The sequence below is a fragment of the Pieris napi genome, chromosome Z (assembly GCF_905475465.1).
Source record: "Pieris napi chromosome Z, ilPieNapi1.2, whole genome shotgun sequence".
In the NCBI taxonomy this organism is placed as follows: domain Eukaryota; kingdom Metazoa; phylum Arthropoda; class Insecta; order Lepidoptera; family Pieridae; genus Pieris; species Pieris napi.
Genome location: NC_062259.1, coordinates 13,520,470 through 13,539,565, shown reverse-complemented (window position 1 = coordinate 13,539,565; position 19,096 = coordinate 13,520,470). Strand labels below are relative to the sequence as shown.

The window sequence follows — 19,096 nt, the reverse complement described above, 5'->3', positions numbered from 1 at the left end:
ACAACACCAATTACTATATTGATAATATATATTCATTTAGTGGTAAAGATAAATAACAAAATACAGTATAATGTGTATTGTAAAAATAACGTGGATATCTCTCAAACTAAGTGTTAACTAAGATGTTGGAGAGATGTCTTTTACTGACGCAAACCTATTATTTTGCCTTGGTCTTGTTGCCTTTTATTATATTATGTAAGAGAATGTTTGCTAAGATTAGATTGGCATTTAAATCGGTATTCAAGATATAAAAATTAGTTGCGATAATTAATGTACCTTGGAAATATTATCATTTTACTAAACCTGATTTTTATATTTTAACTGTGAATATTTAAGATTTTTGTAAATAAAATATCATTTGTTCTTATTATATTGCAGATTTGAATTTAAATAAATATATAGACATGTTCAAATTTTTTTATTAGATTTCTACAAACGTACCTATAAATGTAATATAAATCTGTTTCTTTGTTAATATGTCTAGGAAGACATATGTACAGTTTTAAATGCGGATAGTTCCTACTATCCGCATTTAAAACTGAGATAAAACTTTTTGCCGTTTGGTGCTTTGCATTTGAAGAAATACATTATTCCGCTGGATCGGAGTCGGTTAGCCTATAACGGTGTATTGTCCTCAGTGAGGTAGCCCAAACATTACTAATAATATGATATTACCAATACATTTTTACTGTTCATCATTATCAGATAAAGACTTTAATAAATCTTTCTTTTTTGATATAAAAATCCATTAAAACTTTACAACACCAGAAATACACTAACAATACTTAAGTAATAATGGAATACACACGCAGACACATTTCTACATCGGCAGTATTAGCTTTACAACATACAATTTATTTACATACTCTTTTACTTTTTTCTTAAACTTACTTTATCATTTGAGGTAAACTCATTTTTTTAAATAAGATTTAGGATACAAGAGTCCAAAGATAAAAATGACGCTAAGAACTTATTGTCCAAGGGTTGATTTTTGCTTTTGTAAATCATCGACGCCACCGCGTTTTTCTTTCTGAAATAGAAACATTCTAGATTTAATAATTATAGATAATGTAGCAAACAAAAAGAGAAAGTAATTTACACTATGTCAGTTGTCATATTTTAAAGACCCAGTGTCTAAACAAAATCTTAAAGAGAAGAAACAATTTCAATGCTGTTATAATAAACAATATAGATAAATAAACTGACCATGAAAACAGCTTGTGCACACAACTCCTCCATTTCTCTGGCGTGTAGCTCTATATCATGTTGGGTAAGCCTCGGTTTGATACATTGAGGGCTTTGCAGTGGCAAAAAGCGATGTATCACCGGCGTTAAAAGATCTCTATGGACCTGTAAATGGAGTAAAGTTTTTAACTCAGAGGCTCTTTCGAACAATGTCATTATATTGAACCTCAAATTAACTAATAATACTTACCATAGCAGGGTCGTTTGGCTCAGTGAAAAACGACACAATGGTCCCAGTGGTGACACACACCAACATTCCAATTAAAGTATAGTAGAAATAACTTATCCTATACAAGAAAAATGTTCCCGATCTGCAAAACATAACTTTTTTAAAATGCTTATTCTTAGGTAATTGTTCTACAAAGGCACTCAACCTTTTATAGGCACTAATCTAAATCGAAAAATTTGTATCAAAGTCAGGTTCGCATTTAAAACTCTGGGTACCACAAAAAGGTGGTACGCGGAAGAAAGTGCTTTAAAAAGCGCTGCCACAGCACAGGTGTTTAGGAAAAAGGTTCGAAAAACAATATTCTTTATTTTAAAACAGTAAAATTATTATTTTTATTGTTATTATAAAACATTCACTTTCGATACTAATGAATATTCAATAATTCGGTTTTTTGTCCTCCGTATACCAGTGTCTACCCTACGTCTGCTAGGCACGAGGGTACAGCAGACAAAAAGAGTTTTAGTGTAAATAAAAGTTAAAATACCTGTCAAACTCAATACTAGTTTGTGAAGTGATCGTGGGAATGGTAATATTTCCGGGACATCCGGCCACACTGACTGGTTTAGGAACGAAAACGATGTCACCTCGTAACATCGCCGCCTGCGTTCCAAGGGACATCCAACCAACCAGGAGAGTGGATGTGGTGCCTCCTGCTAGTGCACCCTGGTTGTATAAAGAAAGCCTATGTATTTTCATACACCTTACCTTATTAGAATGCTCAAAGAGGACATCTTGTTTTAATATTTTACGAAATTAATTTTTGTCCTCAACATCTCAATCGTCGTCATTTGTTTTAAATTTAAAGAATCCCATTGTAATTTACCGACAATCGCATAAGTTTATACTTAGTTCATGGGTATTTTAAGTTAACTTATGTTTAATTACAGTGGCATTTATCCAAGGCATAAAAAGGCCCATCGTAAAGAGACCAAGCAGGCTTCCTGCCGTGATGCCGGCAAGACTTTTCCCCGCCTGGATGAGAGCGCCCATGTGCTCCACAAGTAATACTAAAGCCACACACACTGCTCCTGTAAACCAAAAAGTTGATAAAACTTCATTTTCTACCTTTTGAATTTTATTCATAATGTAATAATAGTTCTTAAACTATTTGTTTGTGAAAATTATAGAGTTTTGAGTAGACAAACGCTCTTTTGCCTCTCTCTCTTTCTCTGAAGTCAAGGCAAAAACGTGTAATTGACAATCAATTAGAAGCTATCAAAGTATAGGCCTAGTGACAAGATATATTTGAGCTAAATTGCCAACGCGTGAGAGTCAGCAAAATTTACTATTTTTAACAGATCTAGACCCTCGGACTTGCTTGAAATAAAACTTATGCTTGGGCTTGTTACTCCTTACCTATGATAACAACAATTATTTTCATAATAAAACTTGCAGTTTTTTCCGAAATCGGTTTGTTATACGCCGGTCTGATGAGGTCTTCAAATATGACACCACACATGGAATTGAGACCGGTCGACATTGTACTGGAATAATTTTCAAAATAATATTCAATAAAATACGAAACCTTCGTATCAGGTGAAAGAAAATGAGTTTACACTGCTAATTAATTAATTAGCGATTGCTGACTCAATATAGCGCACACGCTTTAAATTGGAGAACCGAAATTAAATTAAATTAATGATTCTGATTAATATAAACAGATAAGAAGTTAGATAATAGAAGCTATGCAGCCGGACTGGATGATTGAGATGCCGTGTCTTTCTGTACGAATCTTCCAGTACCTGATCACCTGTCTGTGAGATCTTATTGGGTATGAAACGATAACATTTTCTTACATACTCGTGTATTATGAACTTACTGTCTGCTACATTGTGTATCAAAGGCATGTCATAAATTATGAACCAATGAATATTAATAACGAATGACATTTAACCTCAAGGCTGCACTGAACACGCCACTCATGAAGATCCCGGGAAGGGCAGGAATTGATCCAGTGATGGTCATCACCAAGTAGGGGAGGAGCTGGTCACTCTTGCGGATAGCGCCAGTTGTCAGTGGGTCACAAGAGGCAAAGGTAGCATACACTACGAGTCCCGTGTAGCAGCAGAGGGAGACGATCACGTAAATACCCACCGCCATTATCAGGATCGTTCTAGAATACAACAATAATACACGTTCCACATTATTCCTCTCGTTCCAATCATCTTTTTATGGGGGCGCTTGCGTGCTCGCGTCTTCTTGTTTGATATGTTTCCAAGTAACTAGTTATTGCGAGCAAGTTATAGAAATATCAGTAACATAAAGTTTAATATTCTTATTTTAGTAATTACAAAATTGTTACGATTATAAGATCATAAGGCCCTCTTCAGAGGCGCGTAACTATACCATCTGGGACCCGTGGCAAATTCTTTTGATGGGGCCCTTTCAGTAAAAATCGTCACTTTGTACCCAGTTTAATTTTAATAAACTTCGAGATTTTCAGCGTACTCAATTACACGTTGTATATGTCCCACTAATGGCCATAGGTCTCCTCTCTTAGGCGAGAGAGATAGTCTGTAGTCCCCACGCTAGCCCAATGCGTATTGGAGACTCACATTCATCCAAAGAACATAATATCTCAATGCACTCCTCGTCTAGCTAGCTTTTCGGTGAAGGAACAACATCGGGAGGAAACCTGCATACATTTATAGTGAAATAAAAATAACAATTTAATGTCAATAAGATATTTATTAAGCAAAATCTTTTTTACGAGCTTTCTGTTCAGCAAAAGTGTATATAACATCATCAATACGATAACGGAAAAGTTCAGACATTTGATCAACTTTTTAAATATCTTGAGTTGTATCGAATATGATAGAGTAGAATGGTGCGGCATTTATTTCATTTCATGAGTTCGTTTTCTACTTTTAGAACTAGGATAGAAATTAGCTCATTTTGTATTTTTGGTCTTAAGTATTTTATCTGGCCCTTTGGTTTGCTAAGTAATTCTTGTAAAATCGGGTCGTATTTTCTTTTAACAAGTTTTCTTTAAAGCTTGGATCACTGCTATTCGATCGTTTTCTCTGCGGACACGAAAGGCTAAATTACATGTTGATAGTGTCAGAGTAACATTAAGGAACCTAGAAAGTACTTGGCGCCAAAAAGATTTTTCTTTTTGAACATAGACTCTTGCTTCATGGAGTGTTCCATGTAGCTGCCTCTGTTGATACGTAAGACAGGAATCCAGATGAATTTTGGATGTCCGGTATCTTTGTATGGCATCTACAATAGGCTTCTAGTCGTCATAGCCCTCAATCCAAACATTTTGTATTTTCTTGAGGTGCCCGATTTGCGATTAACCACACGGTTTACAATACGCCTTCCGAAGTATTAAATAATAGACAACTAAAAAACTAGACATTTTAATATCTAACTTTCACAATCAACTTTACTTTGCCACCATTTTCTTATCAATAAACGCACAAATACGAAAAATCAAAGATACAAATCACCAATTGTCAAAATAATTACACAAACAATACACAGTCAGTAGAGCGCTAATAAAAAAAATATCAATTCCGGTATTCCCCTAACATAGTGATGCTAGCTCGGCCCAGCAGCAGCGCCACGAAAAAAGTGAAAACAAAATGGGGAATTCCCCCCGATCGTCAATGCTCACCCGCGCTGCCAAATTACCGCGACAAAATATGTAGAAACCCATGGATGCGTTCTAAAATGAATAGAATTACCATTCAAATGCAATTACCGGTATTTTGACGGTCATAAGTTCGTAAAATGACTCGTCACGTGTAACGTGTACATCTCTAAAAATTAATCAACAATTTTTTCCGTTTAGGTTGGTTGAAATGCTTAACAATTAACTTGAAATTGTATTATGGTCTTTAGTTGTCTCACTTTGGATTTTAAGCAGAACTTATAAAAATATATTTTTCAAATAAAATGAAATACAGGTACAGTGTAAAAAAATATTTTTGAGCTCGCGGCCTCTCGGGCAAGGGCCCTCTCGGGCAGGGGCCCTCTCGGGCGGGGCCCGTGGCATTTGGCCAGCCCTGCCACCCTATTGTTACGCCACTGGCCCTTAATCCGTAAAACAGAGATGAGGTGCATTTATAGAGATTATGAAAAGTGCATACATGCGTGCTTTCTTAAGCGAAGGAAGGGCGAGACATCTCTGCACCATGGCCTGGTTGACGGAGCAGGATGCTAGCCAACTGAAGTAGTTTCCAATAACTGTAGTCCAGAAGGTGTGTCGAATTGTTGGGTCCGGGTCCATACTGAAAGTCAATAATTGCTTGTAAACCACCAGTCCTCATGGCAAAGAAAAGGATTATTAGTGATAAATTTTTAATTCATAAATTAAAGCTACGGACACAAATATCCTAAAAGAACAAAATTCAATTAAAGGACTCTAAAACCCAATACTATACAAGTTTATTGTTTGAATAATGGTTATAAACGTTTGATATTTGTTACAAGCTATGACTAGATTAAAAAAGTTAACATTACCACTTACTTAAAGAATTCCAAACGATCACCCTCCTTATTGATCCTCATCACCTCTCCTACACCTCCTAATCGCCACGTCCCATATATCACGATGAAGATGACTCCAAAGTACATTAGTATTGTTTGTAGGGTATCCGTCCATACAACTGCTTTGATGCCGCCCTAAACATCCAAAATCAATGATCATATTGTTTTTAAAATAAATCAGTGGCGCTACAACCTCTTTAGGTCTTGGCCTCAGATTACTGAATCTGTTTCATGATCATTTTTAAATCTAATAGGCAAGTAGGTGATCAGCCTCCAGTGCCTGACACACGACGTTGACTTTTTGGGTCTAAGACATGTCGGTTTCCTCACGATGTTTTCCTTCACCGTTCGAGCAAATGTTAAATGCGCACATAGAAAGAAAGTCTATTGGTTCACAGCCGGGGTTCGAACCTACGACCTCTTCTTTTTGACTGATCTTTTTTTTTAACAACGAGTATTATAAAGTGTTGTTTTTCTCCAGATGTTTTTCGTTTCACGTATTGTTTGTTATTGTTTAAAACATGTTTTATGTTTATAACTAAAAGGGGCCTCGAATGTAATCTAATCAAACCTACATCTGCATTTTATATATTGCTACAAGGTTAGAAACAAAATACTGTTCTATAAAGACATATTTTGTCCGTGTAGAACGGACTTGCCGACTTTGGGTCGTTACTCCAGCAGACTAAGTAAGCCAGAACAGATAATGAAAAAGTAATATAATCGCTCACCGCTATACTATAAACACTATACAAATAACTCTAAAAAAATGAGCTGCCCTGCGATTCTGTAACTCACTTCACGTGAGTTACAGAATCGCAGGGCAGCTGTAACTAAACTAATTATTCTATGGAAATATTTATTAATTGGAAAAAAGTACTTTTCTTTAAGAAGCTAATCGTGGCTCGTACTTTTAAAAGATATCGTTCACAGATAAACCTATAAAGTTGCTTCTACGCAGAAATATGTTTGTTCCATGTCATATATCCAATGGAGTTACTTCGTACTAATAAAGTACGTACTTACACGACCCGAGTAGAGATTTCATTTGAAACTTACTATCAAATATATCTAATTCTAATCGTATTCTGAATGATGAAAGAGTTTTTGATCTTAGCCCAAGAGTTATTTAACAAAAAAAATACTTACTAAAGTAGTGTAGAAGATGCACACAAGACACACGATTGGTGTTATTAAGTGTAGATTAATACCCGTTACTGTAAAAAATTTTAGTTTATCATTATGAATTTAAAAGTAATTTAAATAGATAATTGTTAACATGTTTAAAATAAATATAGCGTTATGTCTAGCAACTATTAGACTTACCTTGATTAAAAGCAAGAGCTGGCACATATATGACGATCGGTATGTAGAGTAACATTTTTATAATAAATATTATTGAACCCAACAACTGCACATTTTGGTTAAAGCGCAGACGCAAGTACTGGAAACAAACAATCGTCCCATCCATCATTAAACAATTTTGCCAATGAGCACTTATACTTAATTAAAAGAAGCGAGTGTGTGTTACAATTACATTGAGAAGCAAAAGGAATAAAATACTTTATGCTTTATTTAGCCCCGCCGGCACTTACCTCATAGGTAGACGTTATTTGTAAGTTATAGAAGACTGGTAAGTAGACGATTGCTATGGTTACTGACACTATCCACTCAGATAACACAATGGCCCAAAGTTGCGTGCCATAGGTATACATCTCTGCTGGCAGACCGAGTAATGATATGCCCGATACATAACTGAAAAAATATATATATATAGTTAAAGTCATTAGTCGAAAATCATTTGTGCCAGTTCTCAAATCAAGGGCGTAGAACGGAAGAGAAGAACTGGCAATAAACTTTCCGCCACTCTTTTTAATCGCCATGTTTTTTTAAATGAATATGTGGATCATGCGTTCCCAGCTGTGATACCAATGGATTTGGTCTAATGTAGCTTTAAGCTTTATTACAGTAATAACGAATTTAAACAGATAATGTAATATCGGGCCATTTTTTATGTATAAATCCCAACATCATATAGGGAAATAAATGTTTTTTTTATATATAAACATAGTAACACAACTTTTCTTATTTGGCTATTTATTTTACTTTAAGGTAGTGCAGTTAACCTATTTTAGCACATAGCATTCTGCTATATTCATTCGAGATAACATTTAGGTTAACTAACGTGTTTTTACATTTAAAAAAATTTAGCACGTCTTAGATATCTAAAAATACGATTCTATTATTAGCGAAGCCATGCTGTGTAGGTAGGCGGATTGAGCAACGTGATCAATTGTGGTCCCCACTCGGATGTCTCCACTAATAGCTCCTACAATTGAGTCTCAATTCCTCACACCGTCTACTTTCAACTACCACTACTCGCTTCGAGGCCAAACTGTACCTGAATTTAAAAGAAACTTTAGAATGCCTTGCTTGTTGCTACTACAACGAATCAGTTAAACATACGTTTATGTTCAGTTAAATATGTGTGAATGGGTTTTGATACAATAATAACCATATTATAAACTAATTCAACATACAACCAAACCTTCGCCCGCGTGGTACGTTGGTAAATTAAATATTAAATTGTTATCTATGAATGCGTTTGAACTAAAGTTTCAAAGATAAATAAGTAATGTCAGCTTTCTCTCAATACTTGTTTATAACATAGTTATATGACCAGTGTATAATGCATACTGGTAAAAAACGTGTACAATTGTCACAATCGCTTTAACGGTCTCTATACGAACTTTGCAAGTGATATTTTATTGGACCGAAATATCAAGCAAGCCAGGCAGAAAGAAATGAAGGGGAAAGGATTTGCTAAAACAAGGCAATCAAAAGCGATGTCTCAAAATTAAGTCATGTGTCGGAATAAATGCCTTCTGTTGCCGCGACGCATAACTTTAGTTACAAGTTCTATAAAAGTAAAATATGACGCTTTATACATTTAGTTCCCCTATACAGTCAAAAAAGTATGAAGTATGTATTAGAAAATTTAATAATCATGTAAGTACGATTATTAGTTGTAATAAATGAAGCCAGCTTCTCTTGTTTCTAAAATAAGTAAGTAGCCTTAAAGTTATTTAATATAAGAATATTAAGTGCATTTTATTTCTTAATAATTACCATCTGAGCTTTTTTGATCCGCTAGATTTATCAGTGGACATGGTATTGGACGCGTCGAATAAATCCAATCTTCGTGTTTAAAGCATAAGTCAAGTCTAAGTCTTACCTAGCTATTAAGGACATGGAGATAGGAAACATTCCCATAGTCTTCCCGCCCATTAGGTATTCGGATGTGGTATTCTGTTTCCGTTTAGCGAAGAAGGCAAAATATATACCGATGAATGCTGACAGGGCCAACATCGCACCGAAAACGAGATAATCCAGCCAGTTAAAATATACCACATCCATGACTGAACGTGCTCGTGGCCACACAACGTTTGATACAACAGGCTAATGATGCCCTCTTCAAGAAAACTTATTCCCCAATAACGGCATAATATACTGATGACCGCAATATATATGCAATTATAATAGCAATTGGTGAAGTGTGTCCAAGTCAAGATAAAGTTTACCACTCAAGATAAAGAGATTTAAAGTGCCTTCTATTTCTTCAGAAGAAGATTCTACATATTTTATAAACAACACAGAGATACACCACAAGACAACATTGTATATTGATTACAACAACAAATTAAGACTTAACTTTTATAGGGGGAGGAGAGGAGGGAGAAAAAATCTGGCGAGTCCAAGGTACGAAGATTCAAAAAATGTAGAATGCCTAGTGAGTTGGAGGGCGGTTTTAGGTCAATAACTGATGCCAATTTGATGGAGTGGAGGTTTTAGTCCGAAGCTTTCAAAAACAAGGTCGCCATACTTGGCTAAAATTAGCGTTTGTGGACTCTTGTTTAGAGTTACCAGCGCTATCAGCGGTTAAAACTTATACCTAGGTCTGACGTTTGTAGGGATGTTTTAAGAAATGTTAATATGAACCTTTAGCAATTGAGAGCAATCATGAACCAAATTCAAAATGACCCAAAAAAAGATTGCCTCGTTTTCCGACCTATGTATAAGAAGATCCATGTCAGAATCAGCGTGGTATAAAATGGTGCGGATTCGGCAGAATGGATGTGAAAAAGTAAGTAAATTTTTAATTAATTACAAATGTTGAACTTCAAGTTGAATCTCTTATTTTTGTTAGTTTTAGTTCCTCCACCTAACTCGCGCGAGCATGCGTTCTGCCCAGTGCCAAGGATATTGCAAAGAGTGGAAAGCGTTTAACTGGAAAATTTGAAACCATTTTATCTTTTCATGGGATATGCAATGACAGCATTCGATCCTTTGTAGGAGTCGCGGACGTGAAGCCCAGCTCACCGCGGAGACTCGACATAAGACATGACGAGAACAAAATGCGTTTGACTAAGTAATTGAAACCATTGAATATTTTACAGGTATTTCTATTGCGAAATTATCTCCTTCCTTTAGTGGATGTGACCGTTTTCCTTTGACACATAGGTAATGCGGCCCCTAACCTCCTACACCACGACCTCTCGAACCCAGCGCACCGCACTTCAGCTAGTTTGATAATAATCTAATACAAGCCACCATTTGATGATCCTGCGCATACCTTAGATATGGCAGATTTACTGTGCTAGCAACACACTGACATTGTAAGAGAGTATATGTTGTCGAGATTCAAGTCCATTGCAGTGATGAACTAATTGAGTTGTTACAAGTTGTCGTTACACGCTAGATCCAAGGCAGTTAATGATGCCTTACTTTGTTACAGTTCTCTTTTGAGGTGTGATCAATTTAATCTCTAACTTCAATTCTCTTCGTGTATGGCTCCAAACGTTTATTTTTCTACTTTAGGATACCTTTGTGACCCAAGTAGTCAACTTTATACATGCAAAGTTATGGTATATAACATAAAATGCAATTAAAAATCGTATGCTTTATTAGATTTCCGAAGCAGTGTAAAGTTTACAATTGGGGCCTAGGGTCACTGTGGGAAACATTATTAACATTATTACTACTAGCGTGGCTTCTGCTAAGCTAACAGCTAAATAATATTTTATGTGAAATATTAACAATTTTTATATTTGATAAAGATTTATATTGTAAATTTAGTATCGTTTCTATTATAATATATATCCCTTTGCTATTCTACGTTTTATATAATCTTTTCTTGTGTATGTATTGATGTCTAGACGGGAAATTACACTACAGCACGAAACAATTTAGATATATTATTACAGTCTATGTCACGAGAAGATAGAACGATCGCCCAGTAGCTCGTATTTAGAAATAATTGTAATTTTATATTAATACAGATATGTACGATATGAATAGAATTTATATTCCAATAATATAATATATTAGTAATTAGTTTCTTTGTGTTTCTCGTATAATAGATTGTAGTAATAAAAAGCTACTACTAGATTAACTATGTTACGTGACAAAAATACTTAATAACAATCTTTATTCGAAGCCATAATTCAGCATTTACGTCAAATTAATAAATATAAAAATATTAATTAAAAGAGTTTTTATAAACTATTTATAAGATTATTCCCACTCCATCTGTACAAGGCACTCTTTTTCAGCACTTTTGTGTTGTAGACAGTTTACGTAATGTAAGGAGTGCAGTCATTCAGAGAAGACATGATGAGAAATCTTGGTAAGATTAAGTAAGTTGGAAAGGAATTAACTTGGAAAGTTATAGGTAAAGATAGGTGTGGAACTGTATGTGTTAACTTAAATATCTCTATAGCTCTCCTTAATCTTCATTCCGAAATTAAATTCATTCTCAATATTGCCTTTTCATTGAGAGTAGAGGGAAAACGGTTTAGTTTTAGGAAGACTTATAAGCGCCAACTTAAAAATACTTTTTCATTTGCCTAATTACCTAATTAATACGAAAGTTATATTTAACACTCCATCTTTAGTCTTAAGTTACTTTTTCATATTATGGCACCTTCGTGAATACCAAGCAACTAAAAGTTACCCCTAATAATAATAAAAATTAAACCCCAGTTCTAAATTGATATTTTCCATTCACACGTCAGCAGGTGATCCCAGATTAAATCTGGACATCTTGCGATCTCGGGAGCCGGCCAGCTGCCCTGACGAGGAGCGCTGCAGCGAGGCTGAACGAGACCGGGAGGAATCCGACTTAGACTTCTTTACTTTGCTGCCTCCCGAAGCCGGTTGCTTGCCCTTCAGGGAAGACACGGACACTACTGTATCTGAGGTCACGCCATCCTGTTCCACGCGCCGGATAACCTCACCGGCGTTATTTAAAAAGAACTTTGGCTTCGTTTCCTTCGGCAGCGAGTCCTGTAATATTAAGAAGTAGTCGGGTATTATTAAGTTATATAATAGTTATATTAAGTTATCAAGTCACTATAACAGAGGATCGGTTAGATAGATTTAGGAAAAATTTGATATTTAAAATGCCATTTTTGCGTAGTAACCAATGCCCTAATAATTTATATAGCACATTCTTTGATTCATTTATTGGTGAATTCAAAAATGTGTTCACTCCAAAGACTTTTTTGGTCTCGGAGAAACCTACCTTTTGTGACTGGGCAACTCCGGAGCTACACAAAAAAAGGCTAAAATTGTATGAGTTGTATGATGAAAAACAGTATAATGACAGTGAAGAATTTAAAACTTATGTTAGGATATTCTCAAAAAGTTTTAGGCAAGAGTGTAGAATCGCTAAGGCGAAACACTTAAGTCTTAGAATAAACAACAGCTCTGATAAGATAAAGGCTACTTGGAAAATTATAAACGAGGAGACTGGAAGAATCTCCAGAAAGGATACTGAATTTAAAGTGAACATAAACGGCAAAGTATTTAGTTCCGACCTCGAAGTAGCCTCTGCATTTGAAGAGTTTTTTTACTAACATTCCTTTAAATACAACCAGCGTTTTAAATTCTTCACCATCAGCCGCCCTTTTATTATTGAAAAAGAATGTTCCTGTATGCAATCATAAGTTTGTATTTAGCCGCATTAGCTGCGATGACATTATAAAAACATTTAAACAGCTAAAAATAAAAAAAACTAAAGATCTTTGGGGTGTATCTGTTTTCATTTTACAATCAGTAATCAATACTATCAGTTCAGAGTTGGCTATAATATTTAATGAATGTATAGATTGTGGAGTCTTTCCAGACCAGATGAAGATAAGTAAAATCACACCGTTATTCAAAACGGGCAGCACTTCGGACCCCACAAATTTTAGACCCATATCTGTGCTGCCGGCTTTGAGTAAAATCTTTGAAAAAATCATTCTTGAACAATTACTGATACATTTTAATAATAATAAAATTATGCATAGCCAGCAGTATGGTTTTACAAGAGGTCGCTCCACAGCAGATGCTGGCATTCAATTAATTTCCGAGATTTTAAATGCTTGGGAAAATTCTCATGATGCCATTGGAGTTTTTTGCGACTTATCAAAGGCTTTTGACTGTGTCCATCACGAAATCCTAATCAAGAAACTTCAACACTATGGCATTGGCGAAAAAGCGCTAAATCTTGTGGAATCATACCTGAGCGATAGAATTCAAAAGGTAAATGTAAATGGAGCTATATCACAGGGATCCTCTGTTACTATGGGAGTACCGCAAGGCTCCATACTTGGTCCCTTCTTATTCCTCGTCTATATAAATGACCTGCCATTTCTTGTAAAGGAGCTTCACGAGATAGTACTGTTTGCTGATGACACTTCGCTTTTATTTAAAGTGAAACGACAAAATCCATCACTTGATAACGTAAACAGCGCCATCTCCAGTGTAGTTCACTGGCTTAATACAAATAATCTTAAGTTAAACGAAAAGAAGACAAAATGTGTTAAATTTGTAACTACAAATGTAAAAAGTAGTCATTCTCAAATAATAATTAAAGACGAGGAAATAGACTTTGTTGATAATGCGGTGTTCTTGAGAATTACTTTAGATAGTAAACTCCAGTGGGGCCGACACATAGAAGGTCTTTCGAATAGGCTAAGTTCCGCAGCGTTCGCAGTAAAAAAGATACGCGATCTTACGGATGAGAACACAGCAGCTTGTCAAAGCTGACATTAAATCGATATTTGTAGTGCAAAAGCGGGCTATAAGAGCGATCTGTGGGTTGTCCCCACGGGAGTCGGTCCGAAGCAAATTTAAGGAATTACATATTTTGACTCTGGCAAGTCAATACATTTATGAGAATATTTTGTATGTGCGGAAAAATATAGATATCTTTAAAAAGAATAGTAGCTTCCATAATTATAGTACTCGTAATAAAGACAAAATTAGCGCACCAACCAGAAGGCTGCATAAAACGAGTAATTCTTTCCAAAGCAATTGTATACGTTTTTTCAACAAAATCCCTAGTGAGATACAAGCGTTGTCAATAAATAAATTTAAATCGTACATTAAAGTAAAACTGCTTGCTAAGGCTTATTATAATATAAATGAATATTTAAACGATCCTAGTGCTTGGATATGAGTTGCTCCAGTATCAACATCCACGACTGTTTTAATGTAAAGTGGGAACAAACCGTGATCCATGTGGTATCCAATTATTTCAGTATTATTATTGTCATATCCAATTATTACAGTATATATATATAAAGCTGACCTTCGATTTACTAGACTTGGAAGCCGTGTCGGAGCTTCCTTTCCACCAGGATCATTGAACCGCACAACCCTTTAAGTCCGCCTCCTTCCCGGGACTCGCCACGTTGGCTTCTACGTCCTCTTCTTTTGATGTCTCCGCATCATCACTGCACACGCAAAAGTTACTTTTAGCAATAAGATATAGATATATAGAATATTTCCAAATGTTAAATAAACCAACTTACTCAGCATCTCGTTTAGCATTCTGTTGGTTTCTCATGGCCAATGTGGAAATCATCGGTGGGCGCTGAGGTTTGTTCGCGAGAATTCTCTCGATATCGACTATCACGGCAGGAGACAATTGGGGTACGATCTGGTTTTTTAACATATGTTTATAGTTTAATTAATATAGGCCGATGTAGTGCTATTATCTAATGTTTTATTTTTTTAGATAATGTAATATAACGTAGTGTCTTCCGGGCACAGTAGGCGAAACATTGCTGGTCAAATATCATTGTGTGCGACGCATTTCAAAAGTTTAAAATATAATAATGAGAAAAGTACCTGCAAAGCATGTATATTCTCTTTGAATTGCTCAACACTGGTGGCTCCGAGAAGTAAACAGTTTACGTTTTCATTTTTCAGAGACCAAGCCAAAGATAATTGCCGTATAGAACAGTCTAAAAAATAATAGAACAACAAGTTTTAGGAAATACAACAACCGTCGAAAGGAAAGAAAAAATTATACTCACTTAAGGCGTTTGCTAGGTCTGATAAAGCTTGCAGCTTGTCCTTGTAACTACGTAATTCTTCAGCTGTTGAAGATTCCTTGTTTTCAGGTTCCTTAAAAAATGGTTTATTGAAACGCTTAAATATTATATAATAATAACATTATTTAGATCACGATTGTGCGCTTTACTTACACCAGTGCCAACCGGTTCTTCTTCCCACCAGCTAAAGGTGCTGTATTTGCGGTTAAACCGAGACTTGGCAAATAGTCCTGACGACTCCTCGTGACTCATACCCTTGTCGGTGGTGAGTGCAGACCACACCATAGTGCCTATATTGTCAAGGTCATATCTGATATAAATCTGGAATCATAATTGATACCACCCCATGAAAGGTCATCGTTAAACTCACCCACTCCAATTTTATGGTACAGCTCGGGCATGTATAGTTCGGTTTTGTCGCGGCAGAACATATGGTATTCAGTTTGCTCCACAACTGGCGTGCAACAATTGAAAGCACGGCACTTAGAGTATGCGTCCATTATCTGAGAAAGAAAACAGCGAGCGATATTCTTCTTTTCTTTTGACAAATCTGACTTCTTACTACATTTATTCAGGACAACAAACTAACGAAACATACCTCGGATGGCGTCCAGCGCGCTGTCCCCCAGTACATCGCATAACCTTGATTCACGAGGTAGTTCATAGTTCGCACCAATTCTGTAAGGAAAAGGTTCAGTCATTACGCTCAAAATGGTTCGTTCTTATTTTTACGAATATCGCTGTCATACCTTCCATTGGGCAAACGCGGTCCACTTTATGTAGAAGGATAACGTCTATGTACTCCAGTTGTAGTTTCGCAAGTGACGACTTTACACTCTCTATAATGTGCTTTCGAGACTGACCTCTTTCGTCAGACCTGAAATAAATAGATAGCTACACTTGTTTCGCTGTCTTTCATTTTTTATCGTGTCGAAAAAAATCAATAACTCACTTTGTACTCCAATATACTTTTATTGTAATAATGACGCTGGATCGTTTCACGTTCCTCTTTTTCAGAATTCTTCCCAAATCTACTTCGCCTTGAGCTGCAAATCAAATTGTAAAATATTTATCATAGTGTTGGACTTACAAAATATGTTTCAAAACGAGACTTACCGTAATGAGCTTCCGATAAATCAAACAAATTAATGCCACTCTCAAGAGCTGTCATGACGAGGTCTTCGGCGACGTCTTCGTTGAGCATAGTCCACAGGCCGAGGCCGATGTTGGGCACCCGCAGCCCTGACTTGCCCAAGTTTTTATAACGAAGTCCTGGAGTCACGGATGATGGCTTACTTGCATCGTTCCCCATGTACACTGATGCATGACGAGACATATTGTTCCAGCTAGCTGTTAAAACATATTTTATTCTTTAACTGAGTTTACCTTTTAATTTTTAACAGGCGCAACTTTTCTACTGAAGCATTAAAAACAAAAAAACGTAATTGCTAAGTTATTCGTAGTAGTACTATAAGTATTGCTAAGCCATGGTAACTTAATGTAGTAGTAGGCGTAACACGTCATTTATGCCTGAGGTATTTTTCACATTAGTACATTTCACATTTGCCTATATTTTTTGGTAGGCGTCTATTTTTCGCAATCAAGTATGTAAATGTAAAATAAAATGTTGCCATAACCCGTAGAAAACTAATGTTAATACCTGGCTGGAATAAGTGCAGAGCAGAGTGAGTGCTGAAGTCGTCCATACAGTCCAGTGACGCGATGGGTGCTCGGCATCTGAGTACCATATTCTCACGTTAATTTCCTATATACGTACAATAATCTGTTTTATAATTTACGTAACATCTTAAAATGACCCAACGATTAACAGTTTTGCCCTTTTATTACTATTTACTGCCAAATTTACATTACAAAAAATACTAATTTGCACAACACAATTAAGTTTTTATCTCGACTCTACTGAAATAGATTTATAAGAAAACTAGCGACCCGCCCCGGCTTCGCACGGGTGCAATGCTGATACTAAATACACTACAGAAAAACTGTGCGGCCGGCCGGTACCGCCGCAAACGCTACGTCCCGCAATTTTTAAATCTGTAATATCTTCGAAAATATTCACTTAAATCATACGGTGTAAAGGGCCATATAGATATATATTAAATGAACAATGTATTCAAGGTATTTAATTGGTTAAGGATTAATGCTGTATTGGTTAAAATCGCTTCGAAAATTAGCCATTATTTGTCGTAAAAAGTAAATGACAAAAAAAAGTTATTGTGGGTTATCCATAAGAGATAGACATATACCATCACGGACTTTTCTGTAGACCTTTTCAATGTGTACAATACTTAGTACATTATTTTGATAAAACTCGTAGGGTTCAGCCTGCGTTTGCAATGTAAGCGGAAAAAATGTAATTATTTACGACATCACATTAGAAACCTCAAAAATAACAGTACTTCTCCACTATTTAATGGATGTTATTATACATATAAACCTTCCTCTTGAATCACTCTATCTATTAAAAAAAACCGCATCAAAATCCGTTGTGTAGTTTCAAAAATTTAAGCATACAAAGGGAAATAGGGACAGAGAAAGCGACTTTGTTTTACTATGTAGTGATGTGTTAAGGCCGTTGACGAAGATCTATAACATACCAAATTAAATTATATAAATTGTTCGACTTGCTAAGTACTTAATATCTACGTGAAGTATTTATCCACAAAATCTATGTTCGTGCTACGTTGACAATGACAATTATAGCTAGATCTATGTAAGGCAGGATTATTTCGTGATAAACTTACCTTTACGCCGGCGTTGACATGAAAAGCAAAGCTTACAACACAACAGTTTGATAGCTGGAAATTTAGTTACTTTTTACTTATAAGAATAATGATATGTATTAATAATTATTTCATAAATATAACCATGACGTAAAGTTATACCGGAAACGGTCATGTCCAAGTTGGATTGTTGTTGTTTCGTTTTACCAGCCTTTCATAATTGTGCAAGAAATGAATATGCTAATCAATTAACATCTCATTATATAATTTGCAAGTTGCCAGCGACCAGAGCGTTGTGTATCGATTTTTCGGTGACCTTGTTCTCCAGTAATCCGCCGTGATGGTCATGCGATGTCCTGTGACAGCAAGTGAAGTGGTGCTGGGACTATACAGGGTCGTGCATAGTTGAGCATGGATGACGCCCTGTCCTTCGATCGCCACGTCCGAGGCACGGTTCCAATCGAGGGACACGACGCTTGGCGCGGCGCTTGAGGCGCGGAATTGGGGGCGTGTTACCGGTATATGGTGGGCATTGGGTTGGAGTCTACGCTGGCGCTGTCCGGCGGACCGAAGGGTGTGTGCGGTGTGTGACGGCTGACCGTAGACTCGCTGCGCGACATGGCGCTCTCTTTGCCCTCACGCTGATCCATCCTACTGATATCTAACTCATCTGAAACAGACACTCCCACGACTGAAGGAAGGGACGTAGCGGGTTAAGTCACACGGAACAGAAACTTGAATGATCGAAAGATGATCTGAGCGCAGTTTGGTTCTCACCAGGGCACGCGACAAGCTCACGCAGTGCGGTCTAGCGTCTTAGGGGCAAAGGGTGGCGATTGCCGCAACTATGCGCGCGCAGTTCTAGTGTCTACTGCGCACCTCTACTGGCTATGACCTACACTTACACTAACGATTTCCTCACATAGGTAACTACAATTTCTAAACTCTTCTAATAATTCCGACTATCGTTACTAATTTCTCTCAAAAATGAATTAATG

General features: G+C 36.3%; 2 protein-coding genes across 3 annotated transcripts; both read right to left on the bottom strand.

Moving 5' to 3' along the window:
* Nucleotides 1–399: 399 nt before the first annotated feature.
* LOC125062744 (sodium-coupled monocarboxylate transporter 1-like) lies at nt 400–9,985 on the bottom strand. Its single transcript, XM_047668852.1, has 13 exons — nt 9,204–9,985; nt 7,564–7,723; nt 7,295–7,412; nt 7,118–7,185; nt 5,949–6,103; nt 5,569–5,709; nt 3,369–3,587; nt 2,831–2,958; nt 2,360–2,502; nt 1,959–2,137; nt 1,436–1,556; nt 1,207–1,350; nt 400–1,030 (listed from the first exon to the last, which is right to left on the bottom strand). The coding sequence occupies exons 1-13, from the start codon at nt 9,383–9,385 to the stop codon at nt 971–973; spliced, it is 1,818 nt and encodes a 605-aa protein (XP_047524808.1). The 5' UTR covers nt 9,386–9,985; the 3' UTR covers nt 400–970.
* Nucleotides 9,986–10,913: 928 nt separating this feature from the next.
* Nucleotides 10,914–18,956, bottom strand: LOC125062748 (voltage-gated potassium channel subunit beta-2-like). Of its 2 annotated transcripts, XM_047668861.1 has the most exons (14): nt 18,876–18,932; nt 18,615–18,768; nt 17,015–17,091; nt 16,471–16,704; nt 16,307–16,400; nt 16,104–16,231; nt 15,953–16,032; nt 15,725–15,857; nt 15,508–15,644; nt 15,337–15,427; nt 15,149–15,264; nt 14,830–14,957; nt 14,607–14,751; nt 10,914–12,313 (listed from the first exon to the last, which is right to left on the bottom strand). In XM_047668861.1, the coding sequence occupies exons 2-13, from the start codon at nt 18,746–18,748 to the stop codon at nt 14,658–14,660; spliced, it is 1,446 nt and encodes a 481-aa protein (XP_047524817.1). In that variant the 5' UTR covers nt 18,749–18,768; nt 18,876–18,932; the 3' UTR covers nt 10,914–12,313; nt 14,607–14,657. The 2 variants fall into 2 exon arrangements, with proteins under 2 accessions (XP_047524817.1, XP_047524816.1); XM_047668860.1 differs by having other exon boundaries at nt 18,615–18,956.
* Between the last annotated feature and the right edge of the window lie 140 nt (nt 18,957–19,096).

What these genes read in the sequence shown, in the direction of transcription:
- LOC125062744 (XM_047668852.1), bottom strand. Translation starts at nt 9,385, where the DNA reads ATGGATGTGGTATATTTTAACTGGCTGGATTATCTCGTTTTCGGTGCG. An exon ending in ACTAGTATTGAGTTTGACAG is followed by an intron (nt 1,557 to 1,958) that starts GTATTTTAACTT and finishes TATGTTTTGCAG; the next exon opens with ATCGGGAACATTTTTCTTGT. An exon ending in AGCCAAACGACCCTGCTATG is followed by an intron (nt 1,351 to 1,435) that starts GTAAGTATTATT and finishes CTCCATTTACAG; the next exon opens with GTCCATAGAGATCTTTTAAC.
- LOC125062748 (XM_047668860.1), bottom strand. Translation starts at nt 18,748, where the DNA reads ATGGATCAGCGTGAGGGCAAAGAGAGCGCCATGTCGCGCAGCGAGTCT. An exon ending in TTTATCGGAAGCTCATTACG is followed by an intron (nt 16,401 to 16,470) that starts GTAAGTCTCGTT and finishes TTTGATTTGCAG; the next exon opens with CTCAAGGCGAAGTAGATTTG. An exon ending in AAAGTATATTGGAGTACAAA is followed by an intron (nt 16,232 to 16,306) that starts GTGAGTTATTGA and finishes TATTTATTTCAG; the next exon opens with GTCTGACGAAAGAGGTCAGT.